Genomic DNA, 27797 nt, shown 5'->3' with positions numbered 1-27797 from the left:
TAGCGGGCAACTTTTATTTTTTTTCAGTGGAATAACTTGGCAACGGTGGTCAGCAGCGCCTTTTCTTCGCAGCAATGATAAATTTCCGAATTAATCTCCTCGAAGAGTTCCGTGAAACTTTCGTATCCACGAAAGGACGGAAATTGCAGCTCCCTCGGGAAACTACCGCCAGAAGAGTATAACGGTGCTCGAAGAATCCATAACATAAAGTAGAACCCAGAAGCCGTAGGAAGAACAGAGGTTCTCGGATTCACCTAACACCATACACGTTTAAAGATTGCCGGATCTTTGCTGCTGCGAATCTTGGGATCGTTGTTACGTGGAATTTCCTGGAGCTCTGCCGCGTTATCAAAATTTACTCGGTTCTCCAAAGACTCGAACGATACCGCCAGACTTCTGCGAATGCGTTGCTATTCGCGAGTGTCCGAACGCTTGCTTATTTTCGACAAGGTGCGTCTTACTTGAAAACGTTATGGGAACACGCGTCCGCAGCCTATGATCGACGGTAACTAGGGTATCACCCTCTTTGGTCTCGTCTTTAGCCGTCGGCCTGGCTCTAATCCATTATCAGCTGAATCTCGCGGGACGAAATTCTCGCGGAAAGACGCGCGTGGCGCCGGCAAGATTTCAACTGGTAGCGTATTAAGCCGTGCACACAGTTTGTCGTAGCACGTTCACGAACGCGTGCAGGGGAAGAGGAAACGCGACGAGCCACTCGACGACTCGTGTCAATAAACACAGTTTCTCCTCTAACGACGCGGCCTAGATGACAGATATACGGGGATCTGGAGGCGCGCGATGGAGAAGGAGAAAGCGAGCGAACGACGGACAAAGAGAATGAAAAGCAGCGAGAACCGAGTAGAAAAGAAAGAGGAGGCGGTGGTGAAGGGGAGGTTGAAGAGGAAAAGGGACGAAAGAATAGAGAAGGGGAAATAGGAGGAGGAAAGAAGTAAGAAACGGGAAGAAGAGAAGGAGAGGACGGACGTGCGCAGGCAACGGCCTGCAGAAGCCCCGAAGGCCGTTCACATGAATACCAGTCTTTCCATTAGTACTCGAATGGAGGAGCCCAGGCCGATGCATGATCGATACTCGCAGATCCAATCTCGCTCGAGTCTGGTCCAATCGCGATCAAGGACCACCGCGAGATACAATGTAACCGAGCTATACGTTCACCCTGGTGCTCTTCCTTCCGTGGCCGTATTTTTTCCACGAGAATCACGTCCTTGCGAACCGCGAACTCGCGGTAACTTTTAAGTGTGTTTATCCCGAGGCGAGATTTTTACACGGAAACGAGCGATTCAAAAAGTCAGAAGCTACCAGTTCCAAACGATACTCGCATCCCTTTGCCACGTCCGCATCCGATCGAGGACTCTCGTTAAAAAGGCAACTTGGCATACTCGTGTGCGAACTCGTAGCAGCGAGGCGTAGAAGCGTCGGAACAAGCGAAAAAGCATAGTAAAATCCACGATATAAGTCCAACTACTCGATAAGATATTTAGCGGACGAAACAAAGGCGTTCTTTTTAGTCGTGTTTATAAAAATATGAATTTTTACAATCGTCGTCGATGTAGTCGCTAGATTTACGTCACACCGAGCCGGAGATACCGTCTCGTACAGTAGCATGAATGGCGAGGTTGGGTAATTTTAGGCGCGAATTTAGGCAAAACAACCGTCGGAGCGTCGCCGTATATATCTGTGTACCAGAATGTACCTGGTATTATACTCTCGCTCCTTCGCAATGCTCGTCGTCCGTAGTCGAAATCGACTACGAGAGGAGTCTCATCTTGCGATTTGCAGGGTTCGCGCGAGAAAATCGGCCGAGAGCGAGGGCTCGGCCGTACGAGAGAAAAACATGTGCCGTACGTAGGTGCGAAGAAGAGAGCAATTACAGGGCGACGAAAGCAGGCCAGGGTTTCTCGAAATACCGAGTGGACAGTAGTTTCCACTTTGCCTCGGTGGATTCTCGTTGCCGGTTTCCGCTCTACCCACTTTCCATCCACCACCTCTTCTCGGCAGGCTCGGAATATTAATGTCCCTCATATTTTATAGAACCACTCGGAGGGCACACGCTCTCCGTGTGCGTGCCATCCTCCTCCCTCGCTCATAAAGGACTAAAAATATATGTACGCAGGGTGTGCGCGAGCTCGGTAGATCCTTATCCGCGGGGACAATGACAAAACGAGCAAAGGTCGAAATACCTAGAGAAGTTAATTCGACTGTCGGTTCGCAGCTCCTCTTCGCTCTCTCGCCTCTCTCTTTTCCTCTTTTTCTCCCCCATTCGGTACTGTAGCGAGCCTTATCAGCTGCGACTTTTTATTTTCCACCCGATTTCTCTAACTCAGACTGCTTTCCTCTCCGGTGTCGTAGATAATTTTAACGAGCGCCACATTTTTCTTTGGGAAATGACCCCTCCGCGGATTAGGAAGACCTGTCCCACGGAGAGCGTGAAAAGGAACGAACGGAGAGACGCGTCCGACTGCAAACGGTACTTTCGCTCTCTTTTACCAGCCACGCAACTTTTTCTTTTTTACGTTAGATTCGACGCAACGCATCCTTCCTAGCAGGCGAACAATGGCGTGAGACACGTCACCGGCGAATTGAAAGTAACAGGCAACGATACGAACCGCGCGTGCTATCGAATAACGTCGAAAATATTCAAAACGGAATACCGTTCGAGTTTTATCAATCACCTCGACGCTCCGTTCGGCTAACGTCTTTGATTAAATTTTCCTCGTTGCGGTTGAAGACGTTTTTCGTAACTAGCGGTAGCGTAATCGACACTGTAGCTCGTAGTTGTCGGCGCAATAAAATCGCGCGATATTATATGCAACTGCATGGGTTGATCGCGCGACGACGCGGTCCAGCGATAACGAGCAGATTCCCTTCCTAAGATCGAATTACGGCTACTTTATCAACGGCACAGTCATTTTATCACGCGTATCGAAACTTCTGCTTCCTGGTCGTGGTAGAAACGTGTGAATCGACCTTTACGTTGTCAAGCAAAAGAAGCTACCCACGTAGTGGTTGCACGATATTTTATACGTTTGTGAAAATGTCAGATTTTCACGTCGATTCGTATCTTCGAAATAAAATTGTATAGAAATATTTCAAGCGTTAAGGCTTAAAGCGTGGGAGAAAATTTTGTTATTTTCGTTACCGGCGCAAAGACCAGGAATTAGCTTGCGATAAAAATCAAAGGGTGTTCTCGGAGACGAAAAATGACAAAAATCTTTGCACGTAAAACGAAATAGGCCAAAGAACCGACGAAATTACGCGATGGCAGTAAATCGAAGGGGTGGTGTCTTCTCTCTCCGAAATGCCAGTTTCGTGGGTGCCGTTGATTGCGTTCCTGCCGTCCGTCCGACACGTATCCCACTACCCTCCGTGTTCCTTCTTCAGCTTTCGTCGAGTCAGAACACGCCGAGGTTTTCCAAATTGACTTTCGCCCCTGCTGTCAGTTCGCGTTCCTCCTTGTCGTAGGAGGCACGTAAGCTTTGGTATGCGTGTCTCGTTCCGAGGGAAAACTGGTGGAGCACGGTGCTCATTTCGGAGCAACAATGCCACGAGATGAATCATCGATTCCAGTTAAAAGTACGTGCCGACGGTTAAGATGTGTTTGTGCGGGCAATACTCGCGATAACTGCGAGGGATCTCGTTGTGGCGCAAGGTTCTTTCGAGGGGGTCGAACCGCGGTGCCAATCCAACCGGTACCGAGAGTGCAACCGGCCGAGACCCCTTCGACAAATTGGCAATCCTCCTCTCTCTCTCTCTCACGGGATAAACCCAAAACTCGAGTGTCCTCGGCGTAGCCCATGGATCGTTTCTTTCGCGTTCGTAGCGTGCCGCTTCGAAATTTCCCAAGACTACTTTTATCGATCATCGAACGGTCGAGATGACTATCATCCGACTCGGGCAGGTGGTTTCTTCCTTCGTCGTGTCTGCGAGGTTGTTTCTAGTCAGTGAGCCAGGGGCTGCGCATTTTCCCGACCGACGAAAATTTTATTACTCCTGTTACGAGTGTAGCTAGAGCTGAAACGGCCGCGTTTCCATCCAGCAAGTTCGTGGCCCGGGCGAATTCAATTGCAGGCGACTCTGCAGCGAGCAACGGAGTCGCTACTTTTTCTCGTTGCGCTCCAACTTTTTCGAAGGGTCTACCGTGCTCCCACGTGACCTCACGGTTGATTTAACCGCTCTCTTCTCTACCCGCTGTATCCATTTATTCCGCTCTCTACCCTTCCTTCTTCTTTTCTTTGCTACATCGAGGCAACCAGGAAGAGAGGGAGAGAGGGGAACGTGTGTGCCGATATCGCGCACCCGTGACGCTTTCTCTTGTTCTCTCCTTCCTTTCGATCCCCTTGTCTATATTCGTCTTTCTTTCGCTGCATCTTCCCCATGGGCAACGTGGTCACGTTCCAGTCGCTATGGAAACCGGGCCGAATCGAGATGGAAACTCACCCCTTCTCTCTATATCCCTCTTTCTCCCTTTCCCGGTGTTTCTCTGCCGCGCCTTCTCCTCGTCACGTATTCCACTCTCTAACCTTCTTCTCCGTTCCGATCGCGCTCGCGCTTTCCATCTTTCTTTAATCCAACACCGGCGCACAGCCTGCCTGCTTTCGTCGTCCGCCACCGCTGCTGTCCCTTGCCTGCCTGATCTCTACTCACCCTCTCGCTCGCAGTCGCCCGGTCTCGTTAGTTTAACCCACGCGCACCGAATCGTAATGGCAAACGTACAGATACATTAGGAGAGGCTTTGCCATCCTAGATACCCGATGGTAGACAGACAGCTCCGTTCAAAGCCACTGCCGCTCCCCGTTCTTCCGTTTCCTAACTTCCCTTCGTTCGTCCTCTCCCGTTCGTCTCGTGTTTGCGCGCCTTTTCGTACGCGTTCTCGTTCGTCTTCGATCCAGTTCCGATCGTTTCGATGAGTTTAACCCCTTCGCACCAGAGTGCAACGAACGCGGAGGTCTGGAGAAGTAGCTCGAAGACCGGATTAAATGCGAGCGCAGTGTGCAATCAAACCTCGTAAATCGGATTTTTACATTACAAACGAGTGGCAGACGCCAGAGTTAACCATTTCGCGGCATAAATCTCGCCAAGGGGCAACTCCACTATTTGAATAACTCCGTCTTCGTGCCAGGAATATCGGGACGATTTAAACCAAGTCAAGGAACAGTCGTATATACAATACTATATTTTCGGTTGAAATTAAATCTCCATCCGATCTATTCCGTGATGTACATAAAATTCGTGGTTACCACGAAGGTCGAGTGGCTTAGCCGAGACATCAGAGAGGCCGCGGGATCCTCGACTGTTTAACTTTCGAAACGCATTCGACCTATCCTCTCGGCGAAAGAACTCACGTACGTAAGTACCTTAATGCAGCTTTGGGCATTGTTCGGTTCGTGGAAGATGAAGAAAAATAACAGGAAGAGAGCGCCCGAGAATCGAGTTAACGACGGCAATCGTAAAGCATCGAACCACTTTAAGCTGAAGCGTTGAAGAGTTAAGCTGCGAGCGAGAGTGGTGCACAATCTGATCAAAGTGCCGCGTCGGAATTATTCCGTCTGCGATCTTATTAATTCGTCGTGAATTTGAGATGCGTGGAAGGGGGCGGGGGAGGGAGAGAGAGAGAGAAAGATACGAAAATGGAAGGAACGAGAAAGTTCAGAAGGTTGAATTTATGCTGCTAGTGACTCGAGGTGGACCCATCCGGGGCGGGCGCGCGTGCGTTTGTATGCTTCGTACTCGTCAGGCTGGCCTGTTTCTCTTTGTGCCGCGGGAAAAGAGGAAAGGCGCGGATTTTAGTATTCACGTTGCTTGTCATTTTTATGATTTTAATTCCTGGAAATTACTTTTGAGGTCGCGCGCTCTGGTAAAAGGGTTCGTCGGTGATGTTTTACCGGAGAGTTTGATATTTCCACCGTCGAAAGGAATTTTGTTCCGAGAGCGTAGAGAAACGCGTTGACAGGAAATGCACCGCGGCCTTTCTTCGTATATCGTATATCGAAAATATCGCGCGACGCACGGCTGAATTTCAAAGTGAGCTAGAGAAGAGAGGAGAAAGAGCGTCGTGGCGAGGAAAAAAATTTATTTGGACGGCGAGAGACCCGTGAGAGGAGAATCGAAGTACGACGAACGACGGAATACGAGGCTGCATGCCCTCGAGAACGTACCGAAGCCCGATGTTTGCGCAAGAGTCGTCCTGCACGCGGACGGTTCGGGTTTGATGCAGCTTTCATTAATCCTCGCGAAAGGGGCAAGCACGCCGCTGGAGATTGACACGCGCGCATAATGCTTTGCCTGCACGCGTCTGTCCCTTCGAGCGGGCTTCCAGAGAACCGTTGTTATTCAGCCACCGTAGACACATTCGTTTCTCCAACGTCGTCGTCGTCGTCGTCTTCTGGATAGCTCGAGCTAGGTCAGGATTTATCCGTGATCGTGGAAAACGCGGAAGAACGTACACGTCTAATCCGCGAAAACGTTTTCAACGTGCTATTTCAAAATATCAAAGAGACGTTAAAGGAATATCAAGTACCCGATGTTACGTTCGTGCAACACGCTCGATTCGGTTCTTTAAAGTGGGAAAATTTTCGCGAGTCGTGGGGAACTTTCTTTATAACAGCAGCACGCCTTTTTCACGTCTTACAAGATCGTCGGGTTCAAAACGGCAAAGTACGAAATATCGTAGACAGCGGATGAGGCGGTGATGAAACACACGTCTGTAGCGTAAATCGAGATTGGATGGTTTCCTTCGGCTGCAGCTGATCATTCGCCGAATAAAAGCTTCCTCAACGAAAACACCGACGAAGCGTAATCGAGGGGTTAGATGACGGTTAAATCGGTAACAAATTTTTCATCGGCGCGTACCTTGTGCATGTACGCGAGCCGATGAATAAAAGACGACGGGAAAACCCATAAAGAACGCGGTTCGTTGGTCGCATTCGCAAGAACCGAGGCCGATCTCTCCGTGGCCAAAGACCGGCGCGAGGGAGGAAGAGATACTAGCACGGTGTGTGGATCGTAATCCCTTGTCTCGTTGTATACGATATACGCTCGCGGTATATTTCACTGAATTCTGCCGGTAGAAGTCTTTTAGAAGCCCTTTGCGCTTACATTGCCAACCTCGGCCAAACGATTGATGCAGAAAACTGCAATAAGCAACGAACCGTGCCTTTTCCCTCTTAATTAACGCGCGCGTTGTACTTTACGACGATCGTACCTTTGCACAAAAAACGAAACGGTTGTTACGAAAATAACAACCGTTCACATTGTAATAAACTTTAGGCTAATTAGACGAGGCCGCGTCGCAACTCGCTATTATCTACCGTAAATTCGTTATAACGCTCGCTAATAAACGCTCGTCGAATTTCGCGCGACGCTTCGAAACCCCGACTAAAATTCGACGGATCCTCTTTCGCATCTAATTGCTCCCATCGAACGACGAGAAAAGTCTCGCGGCAGAGATCACACGATACTTAAAACTGTGTCAAACTGTGTCGCGCTCGAACAGAGGTCGACGACTCGTGGCCTGCAATCATCGTGACAATATCGAGGGACAATCGGCGGACGATCGAGCTCCATCCATCACGAAATCCTTTGGCCCCTCGTCAAAGGGAAATTCACGATGTAAACATCATGGGGGCTCGCGGTCCAACGAGAACGAAGAGAAGAGAAAAGAAGAGAAGAGGAGAGAAGGGAAGAGAAGGGAAGAGAAGAGAAGAGAAGAGAAGTGAGGAGATGAGAAGAGAAGAGAAGAGCACGTGTCGCGATGTAAATTCGTTGCGACGAGTGGTCGTGATTTAAAAATTAAATCTTAATCGAGTGGAATTCGGCCCACACGCTTAGTAACGAGGATGATCTTGGCCAAACGCTGGCGCACACTGTCCAACAGCGTAATAAACGAACGCTCGCGTAGATTGGTTTGGATAAGCTATAGATCGTGCTCTTTGCTCCCTCTTCTCGTCCCTCCTTTTGTTTTCTTCTTCTTCGTCTTCTCCTCCGTCTTCCTGACTCGACCGCCTGAAATATCTCAGCCAGTTAAAACGCTATCAGTTCTAATAAACGATCGTTCGTCTGTTTCGTCCTCGCTGGTGTATCGTTAAACCCGAACAGCATGCCGTAGGTGAGGACAACGCCGGTGCAGGCGGCAGCAACGCGAGAAGAACAAAAGGGACACGCTCTCGTAGAGAGGCCGTTTAAGAAGGATAGAGAAAGCATAGGTTTTTTTAACCTGCACGGTCACGCGATACGAAAGGGATCGACACCACTGATTCAGATGTCGAGATCGAAGCAGATACGACAGAGGCCGCGATGACGACGCCCCGATTCCTTGCCACTTTCGATAAAAGATAACCCGACAAACTCTTCCCAACATCTTCGCGAACAGCGACGAGTCTCTTGCTGGTTTTCGTCTCACGACGGTCGGTTTAACCATTAAAAGGGCGCAAACAAATATTTTGCTCGACCGAGATTTACCGCTTTTAAATCACCACCGTAGTCGACACGCAAAAATTCTGCCTTGCGTCACCGCGTCGAAAGAGGAGCAGAGAGTACGAAGGAATAAAACGACGACCCATCGCGATGTCGTGAAACCTCGAAACGCTATCGACCAAAAAAGAAGCAGAAAGAGAGAGAAAAGAGAGAGAGAAAGAGAGAGAGAGATGCGGGATGATTAATCCCGTGGAAACGGTCTGACGCTCGTGTGACCGATGGCGTGTCTCCGAGTAACCCACCTCTATTCTCTCGTTTGGCTCGGGGGATTAATTCCAGGGGATTAGCATTAATTTCGTTCCATCCGAGGTTGGTCGAGTGTCTCCGTACGTCGAGGGGCTATCGACGAAAGCGAAAACGGAATTTCGAAAGATTCGTCCGGTGGGTGGAAGCGCGAAGGAAGAACCAGAGGGACGACGAGAGAAGGAGCAAAAGAAGCGGCGTATCGGTGCGATGGAAAAAATTGCCTCTTGCAATCGCGAGAGGAACCCCGTCCTCCTCTGCCTGCTGCGAGATCCGTTAGGCGATCGGACAAATCGTTTCGACCACGTACGACTGGCTCACGAACGGCTGGATTCGCGTGTCGTTGAACCGGGCTTATTTTTCGTTTCGGAGCTCTGGTAATTATCACGGGAACGTTCACGGTAGCGCTTCGAGGGCGGCTAGATTTACGACACTGCGAATTCCACGAATTTACGACGTTCCCTGCAAAAACGATAAAGTATCGAAGAGAACACCGGGGGTTGGAACAAACGAACGAACGAACGAACGAACATGGATACTAGAGCGGCAATTAAACGGTACGATTAACGAGCGCGAAAAACGGCTTTTAACCAACGACAGGCCGTGCGAAAATTTCTGATAGAAAATAGCGAATAATCGCGGTTCGATGGAATCGTGGCGGGACGCGAGAGCGCGACTTCCTGTCAAAGAGCGAAACGCATGAAAAACATGGCCTCTCCGCGGACCTGTTCTTCCTTTTTCCTTCGCCTTCCACGTTCTTCTTACGCGCTACGCTTCCACACTTCTCTTTCCGTGCTGTGACGAGAGCGGTACACGGTCGGATAGTCACGAGGGACAGGATGAAATAAAGGACCGACGATGCAGATCACGCGACAACGATCCAGTCTTGACCGAAGACGATCCGAGGATCGTACATCTATCGAGTGTCTCGATAAAACGTCTCGGCTCATCGACCGCGAGGAAGCCGGAGACCCGGTGGAGAAGCACGAGCAACGTGGATCGAACGTTCTCGTCCTTGCCTGTCGTCGGTCGATTCCCTTCTACGTTGATGCTTTCTTATCCATTAAATCCGTATTCTTTTCCCTAGCGTGGCGTTGCATGCGCCGTCGTCCGAGGATCCGCGTTTAAAAAACCAATCACCGATGCATCCGCGATTAATGCTATCGCATCACGAACGTACAACACCGGCGACTGTGGGCCGCGTGTAAATCGATGGGTGCGTAATAAACGCGTTAAAAAATAGCCAAAGAGGGGGGAAGACGGTTCGACGGACGTTCGATGAATGCCGCGAGGAAAAGACGAGACGATGTTGCGCACGGTGGATCGTTGCACGAGGGAGAGAAGTTGCGCGTACGCAGCATCGGTACGCGAAGAGACGATAAAAAAGAAGAGAAAAGGAACGAGAGAAACGAGAGGCCTCCTCTCTTCTCTCTACCTGCTGCCGCGGAAGGCCTTAACGACGCAATCACCGGATAGCTTCGCCGTGATAAAAATCCCTCGGCGAAACGACGCCGGGCCACAAATCAGCAAACAGATGCGTAAGCGCGACTCCTGGGTCAGGCCCGGTTACCGAGCATCGATCCAGCAGCTTCGGTAACGACCGTGCTTCTCCACGATTTCGGACGGGTTTCGTGTCCCAGGACAGTGTCTCGTAATTGCGTATAACCTAACCACCGCGAACGACAGAGCGAATAACCGTCGCTACGTCCGCCGACGACTCGTCTTTCCGCGATTCTTTTACCGCTTCAGCGGCAGTTTCTCGCGTTTCTGGCTAATCGCGTTTCGAGGAATTATCGCGTTAATCCGACCTTTGAAAGTCGCGCGTTCGTATTTTAAAAAAGAGAGGAGTTAGGTTGCGGTTAGGTTGACATCGAGGTGACGACTTGCCGGTAGTTTGATAAATATCGATTCGAGATCCATCAAAATTAAATCACTCGTGCTAGTTTTAGTCAATTGTCCAAACATGCTCTGCCGCTTAGCCTTTGGATACACTACGGATTTTCCATGGTTTGCTTATACATATTTACGTTCCGAGCAAACATTTCAAAGCGACTCGTCTTTTCTTCCAACTATCCGTTGCCGAGATAACGCTATCTTAGATCTGTAAACGAAACATATGTTTTCTCCGGAAGACACGAGAATACACACACCGAAAAATGTATTTGGTATCGAGATCGGGTCTCTTAACGCTGGAAAAAGGATTCGAACGCGATCAAATACGATAGAAAATGTCTTTTGGATCGATCGGACGAGAACGAGTTATATCACGCGCGGTAATATGTAAATTTCCGTCTCGAGTTTCCTTTCATCTGGAATTTAGAACGAGACTTGTATTTAAGAGCACGAATCGCCACGTTTGGTCGTGTAATACGAAGAGGTTAAGAAGAAGGGTACGGAGAAAAGGATTGCGCGTTTATCGATCGGAGCGAGCGATTTTGTTTCGTTCGGCGGTGCCTCGATGAGAAATCTGTAATCGATACTTTTCGATTCGATGACCGTACGTATACGATGGTCCACGGACTTGGCGACATTTTACGAGCCGAAAACACGTGTACGTTCGGCAATTCGAGAACTCGACGGCCCGAGTTTTACAATTTCCTGGACACCAGCCTCGATCCTGGCTCGATTAATTCCGTCGAGGACCGATAACTCGTTCGCTTAATTTCACCCGTGCACCGTGTTTCGTTTTCCGTCTCCAACGACTCTCCACCACGAGGGTCCTTCGTCGAGTACGATTATATTCGATTTTGCATAATATTCCAGGTCGTACGACAAAGAAAACACAGAGAGAATAACTGGATACGCCGAGAGACACCGAGAGCAGCGTGAGAGTAACGCGAGAGCGGTAAAACTGCATGTTCGTTCGAGAAAGGAACGGTTGACTCACGCTACTTGGAAGAAACGGAAACTCGATTACGATACCAGGAACCCGATCGGTTTCGATTGGCAAAATCGAGCCATACCGTACCCGTCGCCTTTCTACAGATAAACGGGCTAACGATAAACGGGGTTGGTTACGGGTCGTTCCATATCTGAGACAAGTGGTTCTCGAATTTCAGTCTCGGAGAGTCGATAAATCATCTCGGAAAAAACGAGGCTCGTTTGCCGGACATGGTCGCGAGCGATGATAATTCCGAAGCTCCGCGGATCGTCGACTCGTCTCGATAACGACAGTCACCGAGAACCGATCGATCCTGAAGAGAGTTGGGATTCCGACGCGCCACCAACGACGAATTACGTAGTTGGTTTTTTAGCGGTTGACAGGTCGTACAGGGGTGACACTCGGTCGGTCTTTAAGCAAGCAAAAAGGAAGGCAGAGAATAAATCATCCACTTATCTGGCTAATAAATATTTAGCTAATAGCCAGCTAGTTATTCTAGACACGCCCCCGAAGGTAACCCGATATTTATTATTCCCGTTCGGCGCCCCGAAATGTTCACAGCTGTACGATTATTGTGCTCCACCCGGTACACGTCCGGACCGAAAGACACACGCGCCTGTCTCCACCCTCCTATTTATGTAGTCTTTTTATGAGCTACGGGTAATTACTTAGGCGCCCGGGCTATCTCCATAAAATCGATCTACGAGCGATATCGGCTTTCCCGTCTTGACGACATATTCCTCCAAAAATTCTTTTCCCTTCCAAACGTTTCGAAATGCCTGACAAGGGACGCCAGATAATTAATACAGCACGGATATATTTATTAGATTCGGAGTTATTAGATTCACCTAATACTCGACATCTCCAACGTCTTGAGATCCTGCACGGGAACGGAATAATCCAACTTGTCGTATACGATCATCGCGGGAGAAAAGTAACGCGTGCGTTTTCGTCGATCTTCGGATTTCAACGTAATTGGAAATGAAGATGATCCGATGGATCGTTAGAGACGTTATAGCCGTTAGAAATAGTCGATAAATCGACGAATTCCGATATTTTCGCTCGCTCGTCACGAAAAAAAATTCTTAAAAATTCAACGACGAAACAAGCAACGACGACGTCGATAAAAACTGACCCAAAGCCTTCCTCTCTCGTAAGTCGGAGATGTTTCGTTAGGAGATACTGGTGGTCTGGAGAAAAAATTCCCTAGTGGAAGAAGCGGATTAACGAGCGTTTTATTTGTAGGGCGTAAAAACGACCAAGACTCGTTGAAGCGAGAGAGGAGAAAAGAGGCGAGGCGATGACTCATTCGTTTGAAAATTTGCGAGAAACCCTGCCGAACGAGTGTCGCTACCGGTATGCAAAACGCGAATATATACGCGGACAAGGCAAAGTGGACGAGAAGGGCGCGCAAGTTGGCTCGCCAAGTGTTTTCTCGCGCGTCGCATCGCTTCGCATTCCGGGAAGGCGATCCTTGACGAGCGAGAGCCCCCGAAGACGCGGTTACCCGAGTCACATATCACCACGTGACGTCCTCAGAATTTCGCATCCGAGGAGCGCATTTAGATGCAGATACGCCTGCGGTTAAAAAGACCAACCGGGAGAGAACCGACGATGAGCCACGGACCCGAGAAGCAAAGAGAGGGTGGTGGCGAGGGTGATAGACAGAGAGAAGAGCGAGGAGAAAGAGCGAGCAAGAGGAAAACGGAGTTCGCGAGCAGAGTGGAGGAGCGGTCGTTCCAACGCGAGCTGAACAGAGGTGAACGAGGAGGATGAAGACGAAGGAAACGCGAGATGAAACGGTCAGATAGAAACTCGAGTGCCACGTGCGAGCGGAGTAGACCTTTTCGCCAGAAACGATGCAGACACGATCACCACGTTTCATCGACTCGAAAATGAACTTGGCTGCCGGCTTCTCCTCTGCATGATCAGCCAACGATACGGAGGATCCTCTTTCGGAAGCTACGTTTCTCATTTTACATATTTCTTTTTTTTCGTTTTTTCTTCTTTTTTTTTTCACGCTCCGCCAAACGGACCAGTTATCGCGACAGAGTACCGTTAGTTGGTCGCTAGTTCACGTTCATTTCAGCGAACCCCTTCGAAAGTTAAACGAAACCGAAAACTCGAACGAAAATGTACCTCGATCGGCCGTGCATTTGAATATCCTTCTCGTTGTTCCCGGCCCGGGAAATGATTTAAATATTCCGTCGAACTAGCTCTCGATCGCGTTCTCCTCCTCCTGCTGCTCCTCCTCCTTTGCCTATCACGAGTCGCTCGAGCCGTTCTATCGAAACTTTATCTCCGTGAAAATAAATCGCGTCGCGTACCTCTTTGTGACTGCTATCGAGGATTTTTCTCGATGTTCCCGTAGATTGGATGTCCTCGATTGGTACACGCCGTCGTGTGTATACCACCTCCGATAATTTACATTAACGAGGCACCGAGTATAAAGTACACGGAAACGTACGACTTGTGTTTCCCAAAATTGTCCCATCATTGTTTATTGGACTTTCTAAACGTTCCCGGCTCTTCTCCTACGCGCGAGGATTACATGACACCAGGAAACGAGTCGAACGGTCGCTAAACCGACGATAAATTTTTCCAGGAAGAAAGATCGGAGATCTAGCCAAGGTTGTTGTACCTCTTCGCCTCTTCCCGGTCTTCGAGTATCGATGGACTCGAGGAAGAAAAGAAACACTTTGGATCGACTCCAAGGAGAAAAGATTCCAAAGATAGCTTGGCGTTGTCGGCTCCCTTAATAACGGGGTGATGCGTTCCCTTCGATGTCAAAGATGGAAATGAGGTAAACTCGAAGGGTCGAGGAGGTTGAGAAGAGCGCGCGACAGTCCATCCGTGTCTGTCGATCGAGTGACTGGAAATTCGAGCGTTCTCGATTAATTCGAGTTCAGGCTTTTCCCCCCTCGTTTCTCTTTTTCTTTCTGTTTTGTTTAAGGTCTCGGTGTGTTCTCGAATTCTCGAGAACGAGGGTAGCACGCGGCCTCTTTGCAAGGTCCTGCAGGCGAGATCAGTGGAACACGGGGGGAGAGAGAGAGAGAGAGAGAGAGAGAGAGTATCTTCGAGATCCCTTTATAGGAGTTTCGAGGTTCACCAACAACGCCATCAAAGCGACGTCTCGCTTCGCCACGCACGCCAACCCTTCTCTCCCCATCAGGTTGTTCAAATACTCCGAGCTAATTCTGTTTGGCTTGTTTGTTCTGACGCTGTTCGCCCTTTCTCTCTACGGTCCTGTATATTAATAACCCCCGTACTAGTCGTACTTATTATGCGGGGACTTTGGACTTTGATTCTCGAAAGCAAAGCGATTAGAACTGCCGTAAGGAAACCGGTAAACAAGTCGCTTCGTCCACTACGCGATCTCGATTTCCCTGGTTAATTAACCCTTTCTCGCGTATTATTCGATCCACAGAGAACTTTTGAAGGGACTGTCGCGTACAACCTTCCGTTCCTTTCCTTCGCTTTGCCCATATTTACTTTTACACGATGCTCCTAATAAAACCTTCGTCGATCGCGAAGCAGCTACGTTCGTGCTATCTAAGGTTAACCCTTCGCCGTGTTAAATAGAAACGAATCGTCGTGCACTTTCTTACCACTACCTCCTACGTACGTGACAAACGGCTTCGATCTACGATACAATGCGATCGATCATTGCCGATTCGATACCGCGTGTTGTTCTTTAAATAAATAAGAGAAGATGCATCATGGACGAATCTGAAGATAAACTGCTCGGGACGTGCTAAGCTTCGTTCCGAAGAACTCATTAGGCGGACTTAGAGAGTTCGGTTTTAGGGAAAGAACGCGATTTATCTCGCATTTCGTTCGCGCGATTCCTTCGAAAAGCCATCGGTTAAAAGAGGATCAAGAAGCCGAACCACTTTAAGAGGATTTCTCAGGACCTTTGTCCGATCGCGGGATACTTGGAACCGAAACGTCGCGGGGAAAATAATTCTACGGAACGAAATACGCGCGAAGATTGACTTTAGGTCGATCCAAGGATTGTCGCGAGAAAGATAATTCTGCTAATAACTAATAAGCTTAGGACGACATACGCGCGAAGATTAATTCGAGATTGCCGAGAGTAATCTGTTTCGTCGTCTTTTCTCGATCGATACCGACGAACTAAGAATCCATGGAATTCGAAGGGTGAGCCGTTCTTAGAATCGTCACGCGTAATCGCTAAAGAACAAGAGAGCGCGCGGTCGATAATCGCGTACAATAAAATGTTTATAGACGACTTGGTAAATATCGAAACGAATCGGCCAGGAAATCACCAACGGGTGGCCGTTGATTGTTTGCGGCGATCTATTCCGATGACGTTCAATCTGAATCATTTGATCCGATCGCGATGAGCTAAAACCTCCGACACTTTCACGGGTAGCCGTTCCGCTTGTTTATCAACGATACCACGGCTAAACCGGATAAACCGCTGTCCGCATCTTTCGTACGCATTGTTCGATTGGCTACGCGTTACGTCGGTGCAAAAATAAGAGATAAATATGTCGTGACAAGATGCGAATGGAACGACAGAATCGTCGTTCGACCATCAATTTGTACCGAATATTACGCAGAGCAAATGCGACTAACTAGTAAAAAAAACTGGCGAATCGACGAGCTACGAGGATAGATCGTAAGTTTCTCTCGTATATCGTCGTGGAAGATATTTCTGCGCGTGGTTGCCGATTCATGGCCATGGATCGTCGAGTAATAGGCGCGCGCGTGTAAAGTAGAAACTATGGAAAAAACGGTGGAGCCATTTTCCAGAACAAGGTGTAAACTACGCGCAGATAGATCCTTGAGATCATAGGAAAGCCGAGAACACATATTTGGACGCTCCAGTGGCGTTTCTCGCGCGGTGCGACTAGATGTAGACAGAAGAGGTGCGAAGCGAACTCGAGTACTTGACGATGAGCATAAGGCCCGTTTTTTTCCTTGACGTTACAAGGAAAAAATCGAGCTTCCGTGCACACGAGCGGGTGCGCGTTTCTCTGATCCCGTTCCCGAGAGGAAGCGGAGAACGTTTAGCAGCTAGTAAAATCAACAGCAAACTCAAAGAACCTTTTCAAACGGAACGTTTCGCCGTTCGATTAGCGGTGTGGCACTAACGATCCACGCTGAAAGCCACGGGAGAAAAAGTGGACGAGAACCACGACCGATATCTTTTCAGCCGTCCCGTTCCCGATTTCGACGTTTGTTAAATCGAACGCGAAATAACGAGGTTATGGCCGACCGATAATTTGGTTCGTGCCCTCGCCAATACGGAACCATCGATTAATTATCGCTAGTTCTCGCAGAGACGCTAGAGCACACTTTAATCCGGCTATCGATCGCTGAGCGAGCGTGCAATCGAGAAAGAACGGAGGCAAGGAAAGTCGAACGGATATCGACCGAGGTTCGAAGCTCGTAGCGTAACAAGCGGTCCGCGCGGTTTATCGTCACCGATAAAGTTTGCGAGGTGACGTGACGCGGCGCAGATATTTAGCGAATGACACCCACGTAGGGTCGTCTCGCCGGGTCAGGACGAAATTTTCTACGGCGCTCGTAACGAAAGTACGCGTTCTACGACGTTAAATAAACGCATCCTCTCCTTGTCTCTCTCGCGAGCGCGCTCCGCTCCGCTCGTTTCTCTCCTCCCTCTATCTGGCGGCCGTCTCTCTAATTTGTCCGTTCAAACAAAAAGCAATTTGTTACCCAGCGGACTGACTCTTGGTCCGGCGGTGCGCGTCCCGCGCGAGAGACGAGCACACGGAAAGAGAGAGGGATTATCGAGGAGCGAAGGAAGATGGGACGCGAGAGGAAAAGAGAGGGACAGCGTGGACGCGCGAGCAACGGAGAGAGAGCGAGAGAGAAAGCAGAGGAGGTGCTGCTGGCTGTGCTCGGTGGTGAAGGAGGTGGAGGAGGAGGTAGTGGCTGATTTAAACCTGTCTGGCGGCCCGCTGCGCGCTTAACAACTGAAAAACAAACATGGCGCCGAGAGAGCGCACCGGCCAGCGGGAGCCCACGTATGCCGCGCGTACCGAGACTATAAAGCGCTTCTGGTACCCCCGGAACCCGCTGTTCTTCCTCCGGCGTGCCCATTTTGTCCCCACGGATGCTACGCGGACGCGGTCGCTGTTCCGTCCGGAACGAGAAAGCGTCCAGCAGATTTCGTACTTTTTCATTTTCTTTCCCTTGCTCGCACACGCTCTTTCGCCTTCGCACGCCGGCGGAGAAACCCCAGCGCCTCGACTTCCCGTCACGCTCGCGTAGACCACTTTCGAGCCGATCGATGATCTCGCGTAAACCATAGCGGCAGACCACCTCTCCGCTGGTGGAATCCTCTTAACGGAGGTCCCTCAACGACACCGGCCCAACGAGATTGCGTTCCGTTAATGACGAAACTTACCCCTGGGGTGTTAGCTTCCGCGCCGAACGGATACTTTGTCCACTCGAGCTTCTCCTCTTGTGTCGTGTCCAAGAGAACAACTGCAATCAGAGAGAAAGAACGCTGGTTAAATGGAGAAGCTACAGTCGGGCTGCAAACAAAAGATACGAGGGGATAGAAAAGTACGCGTTGCGCTTTTTCGTTCGCGCGCAACACCTAGGCAGACCTAGGTTTGCCGTTAAAAGGATCTGCGAGGAAGACTGCGGAGGAAAGAACGCGAGCGTTTCAAACACGAAGAAACGGCGACGTCCGTAGCGACGATCGCGGTCGGTCGATCAATCAGGGATTGCAATACGCGATTCCTCGGCTCGACGAGATACTCGGTACGTCGGTGTGTCGAAACGCGCGGCAGAGTCCCAGCAAAGATTTTACCGTGAAAAGTCAACGGTTTCGAGGGGAATGAGGGAAACGACTCGCTCTCAAAATGGCGGATCCTCGAGACCGTGCTAAAACACCTTGCTTCTCGGCAGCTCTCGTTCTCGTCCTATACGAGAAGGGTGAGAAAGCCCCGGCTGAAGGGAGGAGAGGATCGGGCGAGAGAGAAAAAGAGGGAGACGAAGGGTCGCGAGCGTATCGTTACACACGCGACACAGCCAGCAGGTTGTGCATCGTGTCCTGCGACACGTTTGTAGTGGTGGTCGTATCGACCGGCTCTCGGCTGCTGCTGCTACAACCCACCCTCTCACGTTCCTCTTCCTCTTTCCCCTTTTCCTCTTTCGCTCCGCGCGACGCGCACTCGCGCGCCATCTCCCTCCCGGTCTCTATGTCTTTCACCCCGTTTTCGAATCTCGCCTTCCCCTCTATAGTTTTGCCTCCGTCCTTCTTCCACGGTGTTCACCACCGCCGCGACGCTATCGGTCCAACCCTCTTCGTTCCCTTCGTTCTCCCTGCCTCCTCCTCCTCCTCCTCTTTCTCTTCTCTTCTCTTCCCTTCTCTTCTCTTCGCCGCAACCCTCGCTCCGCCACCTGCTGCTGCTCTCTCGCTCTTTCGCCTTCTTTCTTTCACCACTTCGATGCCCTCTCTCCGCTTTTCTACGCGTCGGTCTTCCTTCGTTTCGCGCCACATTCTCGCTCGCTCTCGCGTTAGCCGCTCAGCTTCTTCTTCTCCTCTCTGCCCGTTTTTCTCGATTACGGCTGTCCGCGTCCTCGTCGCACGGTGTTCGGTGCCACGCAGCCATCAGCCGCACCGCCCCCGACGCGCGAGCGGTGTCGTCGATCCCACCCCAGACTTCGGGTCCTTGAATTCCTAGACCAAAGTACCCAAGCCGACGCGGCGGGTGCAGCCCGCCCCTGCCGCCGGATGGAATCTCAAAGGTGAAAACTGCGCGCTGCAAAATCCGTCCGAGCCCTTCACCCTCCGCCTCCCCGTTGTATCCGTCGACTCTCTTTGCCATCGACACTACCCCCTATCTACCGCCACAGACTGCTGCTTCGACGAGCCACGCAGAATCCCAGGGGCTCTCACGCGTACCGCGATTATCCGACCTCATCGAGACACCGTCGAAACACGGCCAACCGGTGAAAATAATTGTCCCGCGCGCCGTTCCTTCCTTTCGGCAAATTCGTCGCCGCAGCTTCCAATAGCAGTTACCTCGAAACGAGTTAGTGTCGGCGAAAGATTTCACCAACCTATCGTTACGCCAAGCTACGCCAAGATCCGATCGATCGAATCGGTTTCCTGCCGCGTAATTCCCTTTCCCCGATAATCCTCGTCTTACCTATCCAATCTATTACCGCCTACGCGTTAACGTTCCAAAAGCTCGCTCGATCTTCTCGTGTTTCGTCCGCTCACGAGATCCAACGAACCACGGAATTCGTGCAGTGGGGAAGGTAGATGTTTCGTAATGGACACACGGCTACGGTATCCGTGGATTCTGGCGAGTACATCCTCGAGTCGAAGCCACTCGAGCCGATCTCCCGAGTCGTCTCTCATTGTGTATAATAGGCTTTGCAGCGCGCCCGCCCTAATTCGAGCACTCTCCACAAGTACTTCGGATACATCCAGCAACGTGGCTCTACCGAATTCGCAAAGTAAGGTGCAAGTTCCTCTCGCCACCTCCGATAAACTTTCAGAGTGGTGAAACTTGCAGATTGACCCGCTCTGTTCCACGGCGTCTCGTTCCCGCAGCATTTACGCCGCTACGAGATCCGAGTTTCTTCCGTCTCGCGTCAACACGCGTACGTACGTGTTCGGCTTTCCGATATTCGCGCGCTCTTTCCTCTCGGAACGACGTTAGAGCGTCGCGAATCGTTAAATTGTCGTACAAAGCGTTATCGTTAACGCCGCCGCGAATCATTAACCGCTAAACTCTGAGACAAAAGTTTCGATTGCCGGCGCTAAAACTGCCTGGTAATCTCGACGAAATCGGAAACGACGATTATCGCGAAACATCGCTAATTTCGAAACGATACTATCGAGAAGAAGAAAAAGGGGAAGGTAGATGTATCGTTGGTCGCGAAGCAGTCACGGTACTATGCGCGTACGACACGTAAATTATGCCACCTGGTACGACACGTGTCACGTTACGCAAGTTGCTCGTATGGCCGGACAACGTGGAGGAATTCTTCGAGCGCGTGGTGGTCGGACTTGCACGAAGAAACCGAGGTAGGTCGTGCACGACACGAGGAAGGAAAAGATACGTCGCGTCGCCATCACGGAAGAAACCGAAAGTGATCGTTGAACCTGAGAGACGAGATTTTTGCCGGAGGTTCTATCGACGGAGTTTGGAACGCGGCGTCCATCTCTCGATATAGCCTCGTAGAGATGGACGAGGCGTGTCAAGCGGTGACCTTCTCGCGCGGTTCACCGGCTGACACCAGCTCGACGAACAAGAAGATTACCGGTCTGGAAGAGGAGAGGACAAGTCGCGGCAGGGTCAACTTCGAATTACTATTCCCGAGGGTGTTTACGGAGAAGAGGAAGCGAACGAACGGATCGTCGGACCGTCGTGAAAACGGCCATGTATCCGTCGTCGGACGTTTCTTTTCTTCGTGTTCCTTACCCTCCTTTTCTTCGATCCCTTTTCCTCCATAGCACGCACTCTCGCGAGTACGTCGCGAGCGCGCGTGTGTGAGTAACCGGTGTACGACGCGGTCCCGTGAGACGTACCGAATTTAAATTTCAAATTTGGAGCGTGTCGCTGGGTGTGACGGTATGCATAGCGTTGCCTGCCGGCCCTAACTCGCTTCACCGATCGCGCGTCTTTCTTCTCTCCGGAGTTCCATGTTCCTTTCTCCCACGGGCTCGCCATATATCCGTCCATCTCCCGCGTTCTTCCCATTTATTCGTCCGTCTATCTTCCTCGTTGCCTTCTCTCTGTTTCCTTTCTATCCGAGGAAGAAAAGAGCGGCCGCGCGATCCCCGATTTTTCATATTATTCAAATGGCAGATGGCGTGGTCGGGCATCGATACGCGACCGGGAAAGAATCGAAGAGTCTCGGATAGCTGGCTTTTTCTGGGTTCGTCTAGCGACGAAAGTCAGACAGCGACGTTCCGGAATCTTCTACTCGAGAAGGATTTGGAGGAGGGGTTGCGGTCGATTGGCGAGATAGGATATGGATAAAAATTGCCACGAAATTCCCCATAGGTGGATGGAGAGCGAGTTCGACGTGGAAAGATCGATGTCTGTATCTCGGTGTGGGGTTGTTATCGTAAAAACGGGCTCGATTTCCAATTATCGTTACGCAAGAAGAGGCTTTCTCCCGAGCTACGTCGATGCAGTCGCGGTCGTCTCGATTCCGTCGCAGCACAATGCGTTCCTCTAATCGGAGATGATCGCTCACGCACACGCATCCACCTCGACGGGGTGAAAGAAATGAGAATGCCCGGTTGAACGATAAATCAATAGCCGAGGTCGACGAAGGAGATGGATGAGTGACGTAACGAGCCTGTTCTTACCATATGCTTGTAAGAGGTCGGCTCTCGCACGTATATAACCGGAGGTACGATTGAATCGCGCGGGGGAACCTGTTGCCCGATCCGAGACGAGCGGCTACTCCAAGGCGATTAAGATTACGATTTCGCCTCCTGCACGCACGCACACCTGCGCGTTGCCTCTTTCTCCGAACAACCATCCAAGATCAGCCAGACTCGATCCTCGCACGATATAAGATCGTCTCTGTCCTGTGGCTGGCCATTCACTAGCATCAACACGCCGGAAAGTCGATCACCGGAGGTGATCTTTTAAATGTCACGATTTGCCCGGTCTGTTTCGACCGTCGCCTCGGTTCTCTCTCCCTCTTTCCGTCTGTCTGTCTGGATTACCGCTGGTGACACCGTCTCGACGATTCCCTGAATCGGGCAATAATCGTTTCGCGAGTAGACACTCGACGAAGGAAGGGAAGAATCCGTACGAGGCAGAGTTCGATCGGTCTCGCCGGAAATAGGTTATGGTCGATGTTATCTCGTGGCGAAATTTACGTTTCGCGTATAAGTCGAGCAAACCCGTCCCCGTTTCCGATCTTATCTCTGCCCCGTAAAGACGAACTCGTCGAAATACTCGCGTTGCGTGTTTCTCCGCCGTTCGAACTATCGAGGCTGCCTTTCCGCGATCGTAGCCCACGTAAATCTCCGACGATTCAATCTCTTAACCGGCGCGAGGCGCTTTCCATAAGGATCGTGACAGCGATCGTACGAGAAGGGAAATATTACGTGGTTCGGCGGTTCGATCTATCATAGACGCGAATCCACGAGTTTCGCGTCCGAAAGGTCAAAGGGAATCGCGATAGAAGAGCTGCCGGTAGAGTGGCGCGTCGAGATTGGCAAGGAGAAACGCGTGTGCGTTCGATTATCGGTGTTTGTACAAGTACGCCAGAGGCGGTCGTCGTTCGGCCGAGATGCACGAGTTTCGGTGGATCTCGGCAAAGGTAGAGAAGACTAGGGCGAGAGAGAGAGAGAGAGAGAGAGAGAGAGAGGCGGGAGGCAGAGAAGACGAGATTGCCGGTGAGAGGAGACCACCTACGATCCGTAGAGTACGCGGTCAGCGAATATACAACGGTATACGTTCCTCGACTTTATTTCGGCTCTAAAAATGCCGGGACGAGGATCGTCCTGACACGAGTGTCGCGCGACTCGTCTTTTTCCCGGCTCACCGAGCTCTCCTCGCCAAACATCGAAGCTCTTTTCTCTTTGCAACGAACGACACCTCTCTGCCTTTGGCTTAACGGCCTTCCAATTTGTCAGGATCTCTCTTCCCCTGCCCCTTCTCGCCACCCCACCGTTTGCCATTCTTTCTCTCTCCGTCTTTTCCCTTCTCTGCCGTCCGTCCTCTTCCTTTCTTTCTTTGCCACCCTCTTGTCCCTTGCTTCTCTTCCCTTCCTTTCCTTTCGCCGGTTCCTCTTCTTTTTCCTCCCGAACGAGTCCCTCCTTTACCCACCCTCCCTCCCTCCTCCTTTACCCCGACATATCCTATCGCACCTCGAACCGTTCACCAGGATGTCGTTGACCCATCGAACAGGCGTGCTTGGAGCGCGGCCGATCGGTTGGTCGGTCCGCTGCCAAATTCGTGCAACCACGTAGCACCGAGAACCGATAGAGAATCCGGTCTTAATCGTCGGCTCGTCTACGGTGCCACGCGGCTCGGCTCCTCGGTAGTAACGACAGCCTTCCAGATCCTTTTAATTACGCTCGCCGTCAAACGTCTCGGTATCGGTCGCATCTCGAATACCAGTTGTCTCCGAGGAGCTTGCTTCGAATCGATCCGCGATGCATCAACCTCGGACGGACGTGTGGATCGCGTCGCGCGTCACACGCCGCGTTCGGCACACGACCGTTCCTGCGTTCCGAGGAAATGCATTTCCCAATGGATTTCTCGGCAAGAGGAGAGGGTCCCACCGTGGGAGGAATCGCTGCGTATCCGAGTGCAACGTAGAAAAGAAGCCGTGAACCGAGAACAAGGATAGACGGAGTCGTGCGGCAGAAGAGGAAAAAATACGAGGTGCTCGGAAACTTAAGCCCAGTCTTGGTTCTCTGCGGGATCCCGCGGGTACCGTGTGCACGATATCTTTGGGTCCAACTGGGCGGCATGGGGAGCCTAAGGGAACAGCCGGAACAGAGGGAGAAGGGTGAAAGAAGCTCTCCGAACGTGGCCCGGCCCACGCCACGACGGGCCGAGCGGACCAGCACGCAGCCATCGTTGGAATTACCATTTACATAGCGTTATTACGTTTGCGCATAATGTATGTACACGTGTTAAATCAATTATTTGAACAATATGGGTTCCAACGACGACTCTCGCAAGTCGAGGATCAAACGTCTTTCGACACTGTGTGTCCGCGACACGTTAGATTACCCGGTTCGCCTCTTTCTCCCTCTCCCCCTCTCTCCCTCTCTCAATTTTCTCTCTTTCGATCGTCTGCCTTCTCCTACCAATTCGCCCATCTATCCCTCTTCTCTTTTCCTTTTCTCCTTCTTCTCCTCCTCTCGCAGGTTCTCGCGAGGCTCTTTGCATATGGATCTTGAATTTCAATTGTGCTTTTCAAGTGCAGCCCCCTCCCTTTTGTTTCCCCCGTCCGCCCCTTCGACTACCTTCGCCGTGGCTTTTATTCCCGCCCCGCCTCTTTCCCTTTCAATCTTCTTCTTCCCTCCTGCGTTTGTTTCGCGACAAAGACACAGAAGCGACAGACAACGCGATGAGCGGCGCGGCGAGCGAGAAGCGCGTGTACGAAAACCGAGTCGGATAAAAAGCAGTTGTACGACGAACAGCAGCAGCCGGCCAGCCGGCCAGCCAGCCAACCAGTCAGCCAGAGGGTCGATATAGAATGCGACGAAGGTGAAAAGAGCGGTACCGTGACGCGCCATCGATCATTCGTTGGATCGAAGCCAAGTCATCGAAATACTTATTTGTTTCCGTGTGCTCGGTGATGTACGTTCTCCCGGTGAGATAAATAAAATTCTCTCGTGACGTCTCTTTCTGCCTCGTAAATTTTAGCCGACCGGCGTTTAGCGCGACTATCCGGCGACGACGCTAGCCTGCGAGCGTCCTCGTTTTTAATTTATCCGGCCACCCTTTGCTTGGAAACGCGGCGTCGCGCCGTCTTGGTTCGCGAGCCGCGCGCAACCGCATTAGCATCTAAATCGGCCCGTGCCAGACTTTGCCAAAGAATCGGCCCCGATGAAACAACGGTAATCAAATTTATCATCTCAAAGAACCGTTTAAGAGAGACTAGGACTCGCGTTCAACGAGAACCTAACTCGTCGACCGCAAAAAGACGCTTCCTGCGATCCTCTTGTCGAGCAATTTGCCAGCGAGTCTACCTGCCCCAACGAAAATAAGCTTGCGTTTTTCCTTTTCTCTGTCCTTCCACGTTTCCACGGATTCCGCTCTTCGCTCTTGCGCATTAGCATGCAAATTAGCCTCTGACCACAATAATCAAATTAATCGTCCTAAACGTCCGATCGACCGTTATCATCCTACGGGTCCACGAAACAAAAGCGACCGATTATTCTACCTCATCCTTTCTCCCGTTTCCCCGTTTTTTATTCGGCCCCTGTCTTCCTAACTCTCGTCCGCCAACTAGAAATTCCTCGTTATACCGTCGCATCGGTCGCTGGTCGGGCTGGTTTTTTTTTCTTTTTCCTCTTTTCTCTTTTTTTTTTCCCCCAACGGATCCATCGATTCGTCGAAGCGATCGCGGCGGAAATCGCTGGAAAATTGATAGACCGGCGTCGCTCGGCACACCAGACCTTTATTGGAAATTTATGCGGATCAGTAATTCTACGCGGCCGCGATACTGTTAGGTATTCGAGGATCGTTACCGCTTCGGGTCTATCGTTGCACGGATTATACCGAGCGGGAACGAACGCACGAGTTAATTAATAAAATGAGCAGATGGGGAGAAAAAACTATTCCGATTCGCGGTAGTCGATTCGCGCAGACGTTGCAAACGGTTGCCAGCGTTCGTGCGTCTATGTGGCCGTTTTCTCCACTCCATTTGTCGGCCACCTGTCCGATCGGCAATTTATGCCGCTCGGTAATTTCACATACCGAGAATATTAGACATCGACACGTTGCACCGCTACCAGCGTGCGCGCGGGCACGCGGCCCGCTCACAGCCGCAATCGCGCGGACGACCAACCAAGCGAGTAGAACGACTCGCTCCGTACACGCTGTTGCAACGTGCTCGATCGGTCGCCTCGTCTCGCGTATACTCTCTCTCTCTCTCTCTCTCTCTCTCTCTCTTTCTCTCTCTTTCTGCGTGCACCACACCGCACCGATCTTCGCTCGTACGATCTTACACACTCGTGGACTTGGCGACTCGCACAGAAACTCGTGTGTGCCTTGGCAGCGCGCGTTCGTTATACCAGCTTTCTCTCTTTCCAGTATACACGCTATACACCCTGCGCGACCGCGATTTATCTCGACCGGTTAATGCGTTCCGAGAATCTATTACTGGCCTCCCAATATCATAATTATTTTATTAGCGGGTCACTCATTATCCGCCTTTTTACAGCCGCCCTGAGATTACGATTATTCCTCCCCACCTTCTCGCCGGCTACTCGTTTCTCTTCTCTTTCGTTCGAATCCCTGCGAGTATCAAAAGCGTTCTTTATTTTCGCTTCGCTGCCACTCGAGCCACGTGTTTCGCTCGATTCGCTACATTTCGTGAACAACGCGACTTTTGTACGGCCCGAACGAGCGTGGTCGCGAACGGCTCGTCGTTTTCGGGATTATTTCATCGTTCGAGTATCGACCAGAGTCTGGCCTCGACCAAGTCTGACTCACGACCGATAGATAAGACGTCCGACCAACAATTTCCTCTAGCGTTTCGCGTGGAACGTAATCGGTCGAAAACACCTGGAGCGACGTCTCCCACGGAACGATATTCCGAGAAGTCTCGATTCTTCCAGAGACTGTCCGTTAATCACCGCATAGTCGAGGCGATGAGAGGGACGGCAGAGTTCATTAGCGGCCGAAGAAAATATTTGCGGCTTCGCTCGATTCGCCCTGGTTTTTTTCCCGTCGGCCTACCTCCCGCCCTTCTGTCAGGAATCTTTTAATTCCGAAGCACGAGGCGGGCTATAGTCCCGCGCGTGTTGTTAAGCCCGAGATTTTACGACACGATCCGAAATAACGAGAAACCTGAGTCATCCGCGCGCATAACTTATTTCGTTTTACCATTCAGCCTCCATATGCGTTACCCCACCTCTATCGCCGCATCGTGTGCGTCCGAAGAAAAGTCCGGATCGTAATCCCACAGAGGGAGAGACCCGTCGCCCTAGATATATCCTCTTCCCATCGCGCCTTAATTCGATAACCTTCTCTCGTTCGATTCTTCTTCCACGGCTCGTCTAGATGACCGAATTAAAAATAATTACCGCGGACAGAATCTATCGCGACAAGATGAATCGAGGCTGCACAAGCTGCTGCCGCCGCTGTTACGATCTCACGGGGATTACGAAGATTTGCAGTTTACCATTCGCGAATGACGACGCGGCTACGACAAGGACCAGAGAGAGAGAGAGAGAGAGAGAGAGAGAGATCAGAGACCATGGCGGTCCTCTGTTCACTCGGGTATTATCATAATTGAAAAATATAATCCGCGAGATGCTATCGTTCTTCGCGTGTATATATATGCATGAGTTCTCTCATCTATAAATATAGTAGCGTAATCCGCGGTCAGCGTGCAAACGATAAAAAAGCTGTACGCACGCGAAACCATGTTAAAGGAGAGTGTTCAGTCTCTTGGGTGATTATTAATTTTTAACAGGCGATACGTGTGTGATCGATGGTACTCGTGGAATCCT

At 50.9% G+C, this 27797-nt stretch overlaps 1 protein-coding gene across 17 annotated transcripts in view; it reads right to left on the bottom strand.

Annotated features, from left to right (window-relative positions):
- LOC100645846 (ephrin type-B receptor 1-B) overlaps positions 1–27797 on the bottom strand; it is a 93375-nt gene that overhangs the window by 25355 nt on the left and 40223 nt on the right. For all 17 annotated transcript variants that reach the window (XM_048411734.1, XM_048411731.1, XM_048411732.1 and 14 more), the window contains exon 3: positions 18015–18094. In XM_048411734.1, the coding sequence (XP_048267691.1) occupies positions 18015–18094 (80 nt within the window). The remainder of the gene's footprint in view (positions 1–18014; positions 18095–27797) is intronic.

This window comes from Bombus terrestris, chromosome 14, assembly GCF_910591885.1.
Source record: "Bombus terrestris chromosome 14, iyBomTerr1.2, whole genome shotgun sequence".
Classification (NCBI taxonomy): domain Eukaryota; kingdom Metazoa; phylum Arthropoda; class Insecta; order Hymenoptera; family Apidae; genus Bombus; species Bombus terrestris.
The sequence above is the reverse complement of the archived record's forward strand: the minus strand, read 5'-3'. Positions and strand labels throughout refer to the sequence as shown.